Genomic DNA, 8,394 nt, shown 5'->3' on the forward strand with positions numbered 1-8,394 from the left:
CACACACACACACACACACACACACTCACATGCTCACACACACACTCACACTTGTACACACACACACACACACACACACACACACACATTATTAACCACATATACTTAATCTATATAAGTTGCGTGTATTTGGTGGGAGGCTGCTACAGGGTATGTGATGTTGACAAGACACAAAAATAGTGAAACATCAATGTTCTTCACTCCTAGATGGAATTGGAGGTGAGTTGTCTCACCTGTCCATGACTCTAAGGTGTTCTTACACCTAGTGCTTTGAGAGATTATTCTCCACCACACCAACAGCAGCTTACTGGCAAATACATGAAGTATATGCATTGAGTATATGCATAGAAAAGTGTGCGAGGAATCTTAATCCTAATTTCCTAATTTTTCCCTTCTATCAATGTTCACAGAACACCTCAACACAACAAAGAATGAATAAAGAGTCAATTTTCATTAATAAGCATCTTCCCTGACTAAATATGAACACATAACATAATATAGAACATTACTAATCTCCCATTTAATACCACAAACCCCCATACATCCCATACACCATTCACATTACACATCCAGATCTACCCTAATTTCACCAAATCCACAACTACTTACCTCCCTTAGACATAATCTTTTTACTAAGGGACTAATAGACTTGACACCGTTCAGAATTCGGTATGTACTCAAAGCAATGACTATGAATATTACGAAACCGGTGTGCTTTTAAATCTCTTTAACAACTCACAATAATGACTTTTATTACCTTTATTCCTACCTCAATTCATCTAATTGTACATATCTATCGTTACTTTTCATAAAAGGCCTTAACTTTTTTTGATTTCCAATGTGCATTTTCGCTTATTTTTCTGCTTACTTACCCCTTACATTTCCACGTGTAGTTTCTATTTTGTTTTTGTAACATATTTCTATTATATATATATATATATATATATATTTATATTGACAGATAGATAAATAGATAGACAGATAGATATATGCACATACATATATCTAAATATATGAAACAAGAGGTAAAATGGATAAATAAATCCAGACGGATATCTAGAAAACACTCAGTGTTAAGTGAACTTGTCTAACTATATCAAACAATCAGCTTCCAATATGTATGTATGTGTAATATAGAATAATTCATCAGATTTTGTTGCATTTTGATTCATTTAATGTTTAATATTTGTGTTGTGAATGTGCCAAAGTAAATGTGTAATTTTGTAACTTCATATCTGTTTCTTTTCAGGTGAACGTGAAGAATCGGATCAAGAAAATAATGGATCAACTCGAAGAATACATTGATCCTTTTGATCTTGACGTATTTACTCCGTATGTACAGTCTCATTTACAGAAGACCTCACAGAGAACTATGGTAAGATTAACTGTTCACCACATCCAAGATACACTGAAGTTTCAATCATACAACATTAATCATAGAATATCCAGAAGATCAATTGTTTTCCAGCCATACAAGATCATTCAATAATTGTGTTGTTGATTGGGTATTTATATTCCGTTACAGAATGCATTTCTCTTGGTAGATTTTTACTGAATGTGTGTGGATTTGTTATTTGAATGGTTTTATCGTAGATTTATATGTAAATCTCTTGGAACTTTGTTGCTCTACTTGTTTCTGGTCTGTCATAAAAGAACACTTGCTAAATACTATTTGATATAAGCCATTTATCATATTTCTTGTATGTAGTATCAGTCATGAAGTGTAGCAATAAATAGCATATATATAATGTATATTGACTTCAGTAAGTTCAAGTCAATATACTCTGTTTATAATATCATATCTAATAATTAACTATAACAAGGCATAGGAATGGCTCTGTGGTTAAAAAGCTTGCATCATAACCATGTGCTCTTGGGTTCAATCTCAATGTGCAGCAACTTTAACTATCTTCCTCTACAGTTGTAGGTCTGTTAAAGCCCTGTGAATGGATTCGGTAGATAAAAAGTGGAAGATGACTTTTACACACATACACGCATGCATGCACTCTCTCTCTCTCTCTATCTATCTATCTCTCTCTCTCTCACACACACACACATATTTATTTATTTATTATTCTTAAACATGAATGTTGTTCTCATTGTCTTTGAAGTTTTGCCCAGCTAAACCTTCAACAGACTGCCCATCTGAGTAACCCATCAGATTAATGTAACATTGTTTTTATTATAACTGGACCCCCCCCCATTAATGCATGCATGTGTGTGTTTGTGTATACTCTTGTCTTGACATTAGATGATGGCTGTAAATGAGCACTACCCACAAACAAGTGACGCTGCTTATTCCTAGTCATGAAACAGGTCAGGCTTGGTGCCCAGAAGAGCATCTGGCTGTAGACAATCTGCCTCAATAAATTCCATCTGATCCATGTTAAGTCAGAAACAAAGAGCTGTACCGATGTTTTCTGCTTGCCTCATTAATCAATCAGATTCATGCTGTTATCTTTTGTTACTTAAATGTTGCTATTCAACAGTTTCAATAATGACATGTTCTGGGTAGGATTTTCAGAGGGATGATAACCTGGGGAAGAAGGAATGGGCACAGAGGTTGGGGCTGAAGGTAGATACAACATGGATGGTGAAAGGAAAAGAAATAAGTGAGTCAAAATTCCTAAGAAAGGGAGCTGAGGATATTGTAACTGCGGCAGAAAAAGCACAGAGAAGGGACACTGTTTGTGGATCAGAGGCTACAATGGATGATGTGATGCTAATCAGTTGAGTAGGTTTTTAGATATGGGACAGTACTTCACTGTGGGTCTCACTTATGTTTTGTAGAGCCTTTCTAGCTGTTTGAAGGATGAAGCATTTTCTGCTTTTGAAAACAAGGTCAGTCTGGCAATTTGCTGTGCTTGAGAAGACATGGCTAGTGTTGATGACATGTAAAAATGCACTCGTGCTGGTGACATGTAAAAGGCACCACTACATGCCATCAGGAAGGGCATGAAGCCAAACCAGACTGGAGCCTGATACAGCCCTCCGGCTTACCTGTTCCAGTCAAACTGTCTAACCTATGCCAGCATGGAAAATAGACACTAAATGACAATGATGATGATGATGATGATGTTAAGGACACATAAGTCCCCCAGTGATTGCAAGGCCTAGCATTTGGAGCAACTATGAGGGCTTTGGTTATTTGATTCTTATATTTGCTAGAGTATGAGAGATAATGACATTTTCTGTGGCATGTGCAGTGATATTATTATTTGACTGACTCAAATTTGGTCTTATTTGTAGTAGAACTTATGTGAATAATGTGCATCGCCTTTAAGCTTAACATGATTTATATACATACATACATACATATAGGCCATTCCCCACCCCCAGTATAAACTCACACTTGCACATTGTACCCCTACACACACTGTAGCATGCGCACAAAGTCCCCATGGCTTAAATATAGAAAGAAAACACACTAATGAACATAGTTGTATATGTCTACACTCCCTGCAAAAGTTATTCACATAGTACCACTACACATACCCACTTTGCGCAAGAACACCAACGTGAAAGATGTACTCATTTCTCACAAACACTTCAGGATGGCTCTTACCAACACGCAGCATAACCAGCCAGTGGTGATGTTTCGGTACCAAGGGACATAAATCTTAATTTAATCCCCTTACTCATTTCATCATCTTTTTACAGCAACCACAAACCGGATGTGTCCATTCACCTCCAACAGTAGAGAGTAGTCACCATATTTAATTCCATATTGGCTACTTCTGATGAGTGTAGGGTTATATAATCAGATTGTTACCTAACAGTCCATTGTACCCCTAGCATGAAGCTGATTGGTAAGATCAGCCATGATGGATGTATAATACTGTACACTTTGGATAATATATATATGTATATATATATATATATATATATGTATGTGTGTGAGAGAGAGAGATCAACTGTTCATGTTTTGAATATTTTCAATATGCATGTTTCAGCCTATTTTGCATGAAAGAACAAGTAGAATTCATCTTCAGTTGCAAAATTCTAGTAAAGTGCATCCCTTCTAAGTTTAGCACAAAATATATGTACGCACACACACATTTATATAAGTGGTTGGCATTACGAAGGGCATCCAGCCATAGAAGTCATGCTAAATCAGACCGGAACCTTGTGCAACCCTACGTGTTGTCAGTTCTATTCAAACTATCTAACCCATGCCAGCATCAAAAGTGGACTCTAAATGATGATGGTGATGATGATGCTCAAATGGTACTTATTTTAGTCACCAAGGATGAAAGGCAAAATCAACATCAGTGGAATTTGAACTCAGAGCAAAGCCAGAGAAATACTGCTACACATTTTGCCTTTCGTGCTAATGATTCTTCCAGCTCACTGCTTTAGCCACAACAACAACAATAATAATAGTAATTTATATTTTCATTGGCATCCTCTGACAATGGGATGGGAAATAAACTTACCAAATTTTCTCCACTAATATCTGTTATTGCAAATACCTTTAGCTCTGTTGTTTTATTATTAAAAACAAAATACAAGAAAGGTAAATAAATAAAATAAAATGTGAAACAAAACAAAAAAAAAATCAATCTTTGCCCCAGAAAAAGACCAATAATTTGACGAACATTACAAATCTTACTCACTGTTTTATTATCACCAGCTGGGAATAAGGCTTATTAAAGAGTTGGCGAATAACTTTATATATATCCTTATGTCTTCATTATATATGTATTCGTTTTATATGTGTATATATATATGTATGTATGTATGTATATTCTTTTACATACATATATATAAGAATATATATTCTGATATACATTCATATATATGAATATTCTTTTTACTATTATTATTAACAGAACTTTCTAATAATTTTTCAGTCCAGTGGAAGTTATGTAGGACATCCTCCCCACCACCACCACCACCTCTTTCTGACTATTTTCCTTTCTCTGTTCTTGGAGACTGTCCACTGAAGATCCTAGTTATATCTAATGACTGACATTTTTGCAAGGCGTCTCCCGCATCACATCCTGCCCTGTTCCTTCCTTTGTAATTGTACTAAATTGCCAACCTTGTTTGTGAGATAAATTATTTCTAATTATATATACTGATGTTCGAATTGTAAATTCTCTAATTGCTGGAATACGGTTGTTCTGTTTGAAACGTACTGCTTTGTTCAGTTCCCAGTGTCTTGTCTCTCTTGCCACTCTCTTCTCAGCCAACGGAACACACTGTGTTCCTCCGAAGAAAGCCAGTAAAGCTAGCTGTCTCTGTATAGTTCCTGCTTGATCTCGTCAGTTATTAACATGAAATTACAAAGTACTATTTTTCTAATGGCAAAAACGTAGAATGTCATGCGACGAAGGGTCATGATCTGAATATTGCTGTTCAGCATGACTAGAAAGAGTCTGGGCTATTAAATCTGCTTTTCTCTCTGTCCATCTGTTTATCTGCCGGTTTATTTTTCTCTCTCTCTCTCCACCCTTTCTCTCAGTCACTGTCTATCTAACTCACTTTCCTCCTTCTCCTCCTCTTCCTCATCATCTTTACCATTTTCATTTTGCTATTTTTTTCCATATGCTGTCTTCATTATTATTATTATTATTATTAGTGTTGTTGAGGCAGCAAGCAGAATTGTAAATGTGCCGGCCAGAATGCTTAGCAGTATTTCTTTCAGCTCTCTATGTTCTGAGTTCAAACTTTGCCAAGAGCAACTTTGATATTTATCCTTTTGGGCTGATAAAATATGTACCAGCTGAACACTGGTATTGATGTAATCAATACCACTAAAATTGCTGGCCTTACTGCCAAAATTTGATACCCTCATTATTATTAATATTAGCCAGAGGAATATACAGAAGCTTTAAAGCATTGGACAAAATACCTAATGGTAATTGTTCTTGTTCTTTGCTTTCTGATTTCAAATCCTGCCATAGTCATCCTAGCCCTTCATCCATTCAGGTACCATTTGAGTACTGGGGGTTGATGTAATCATCTAGCCCCACACCTTTTCCAAAATTTCAGGCCTTGTGCCTATAAGAGAAAAATATTATTATTATTATTATTATTATTATTTTGCAAAACCCTTTGTTTTTATCGTTCTGTGTTTGTCCTTACATGTTTTGATTTATATTAGCCCTTGTGGCCAATAAAACCAGAATTAATTATTTATTATTATTGAGAGAGCAGTGCATGCCATCAAAGTGACACAGAGGTAAAATATACGAAGCCCACTAAACTGATCATGACTACCCGTCTGATAAGGGTACACCAAGCACATGCATCACAACCATATGTGTGCGACATAACGATCCCATATAAAGATTAACAGTGCATAACCTTGCAGTTAGAATTTTCTTCAGGTCAAGCAGCCTGTCCCGCTCAGGAGGTTGCTGAATAAGGGTTGTTTAAGGATGATGAATGAAACCCCCATGTTTCCAGAGGTGAATTATCCAAACCCCAAAGAGTCTCTCTCAACACATGACTATGATGCTCCCCCACTACTTCTGCTCATGATCAGAGATGCACATATCGCCAGCCTCTGAGGGAAATACTCAACTGGTTTATTATTATTTCGTCTTCATCTTCTTGTGGGGGCCAATAAAATAACTACCACTTGAGAACTGGAGCTTATGTAATTGACAAGCCCAATTCCTTGAACTTGCTGACCTTGTGCCAAAAATTTGAAACCATTATTATTATTATTATTATTATTGTTATTATTATTATTATTGTTATTATTATTATTATTATTATTTAGAAATTTGAATGTAATGGATAATTTAGTCTGAGTCTGATCTATAATACAACTAGCTAGCAACAATTATGACAATCACTTCATTGTTATCCCGTTCTTATGGATGTAGGCATAGTTGAGTGGTTAAGAAATTTGCTTTACAGACATGAAGCCCTGGGTTCGATCCCACACTGTGGCACCTTGAGTATGTACATTTAACATAACCTCAGGTGAACCTAAGCCTTGTAAGTGAATTTGAGCTGACAGTAATTATTTAAAAGTTCAATGGATAAACTATATCTGTAATTAAAAAATCCAGCCTCCTTACCTATGTCTCTTGCTTATTCTACCTGAAAATTATATTAAGGATACAATGTATCTTTGGAATATTCAGCCACTTCATATGGTAATTCAATGAGTAGATTGTCCAGTTAGTTGAATGACTAACTCCTGTATCAAAATCAAAATGAAACTTCCATCACCTAACATTTATATCAACATGGATATCAAATATGGGATACTCAACCACTTCACATGTTTATACAATGAGTAAGATTGTTCAGTTAACTGAATCACTAAATGCTTGTGTACTAAAATCAAAATCAGACTTCCATTGCCCAATATCTATGTAAACATGGATATCATATATAGGGATGATATGTCTTTGGAATACTCAGTCATCTCACATGGTAATTCCAATAAGTAGATTGTCCAGGTAATTGAACAACTAAATGCTTGTATATCAAAATCAAAACAAGACTTCCATCTAATATCTATGTAAACATGGATATCAAATATGAGTATGATATATCTGTCGATACTTAACCATCTCACATGGTAATCCAGTGAACAGATTGTTCAGTTAATTGAATGACTAAATGCTTGTGTATCGAAATCAAAATGAGACTTCCATCACCCAATATCTATGTAAACAAGAATACCAAACATGGATCTAATGAGAATTTATCAGTGTTTATTCCACACCAACATCATTACCAAAAGTCTGTCAAAGTTGTTGGCAGCTCTTCACCAGATATTACCATTTTCATTTTCTGGGAACAGCTAATAGGTTGTCTCACATGGAAAAAGATGATTGATCTGTTGATCAAATATCCACAGTAAGAACCATTGCTTCTTCTCTTGTTTAGATAGGGGATGGGCATAGTATTGAATGAGTAATACTATAAGAATCCTATCCTCTTGGAATATATCTCCCTTTGTATTGGGAGTTCTTAATCACTAGATTTCATACTAGAGTCTTTTAGAACCAAACTTTACTTTATTATTATTATTGCTGTTGTTGTTGTTAGGTGTTTGTTTTCTATGCCCACTTTTTTCACAAAATTCCATGAAAACCCATATTTATTTTCATTTTGTTCTTTGTGTGTGTGTGTGCGTGTTTGTGTGTGTACATGTAATTTATTCTTTAAAGATCTTCTCATCTACTGCCCTTGCAGGAAATAAAAGAAATTATTATTATCATTATTATTATTATTTATTCTTGGGAGAGGATTATTGGGAATATTGTCATGTTTTGTTATTTCCTCCTTTCTCTAAATTTTATTGTTGATTCTACTACAAAGGAATGTTTCACTATATGCGTATATATATATATATATACATATATATATATATATATAGACTTATTTGGAAATGGATGTGTAGCGTTCACTCATATAATAATA

General features: G+C 35.0%; 1 protein-coding gene across 1 annotated transcript in view; it reads left to right on the forward strand.

Annotated features, from left to right (window-relative positions):
* LOC106878966 (conserved oligomeric Golgi complex subunit 1) overlaps window positions 1–8,394 on the forward strand; it is a 243,076-nt gene that overhangs the window by 226,325 nt on the left and 8,357 nt on the right. Inside the window, exon 20 of the mRNA XM_052973195.1 lies at window positions 1,250–1,375. Coding sequence (XP_052829155.1) covers window positions 1,250–1,375 — 126 coding nt within the window. The remainder of the gene's footprint in view (window positions 1–1,249; window positions 1,376–8,394) is intronic.

Source organism: Octopus bimaculoides, chromosome 15, assembly GCF_001194135.2.
Source record: "Octopus bimaculoides isolate UCB-OBI-ISO-001 chromosome 15, ASM119413v2, whole genome shotgun sequence".
NCBI lineage: Eukaryota > Metazoa > Mollusca > Cephalopoda > Octopoda > Octopodidae > Octopus > Octopus bimaculoides.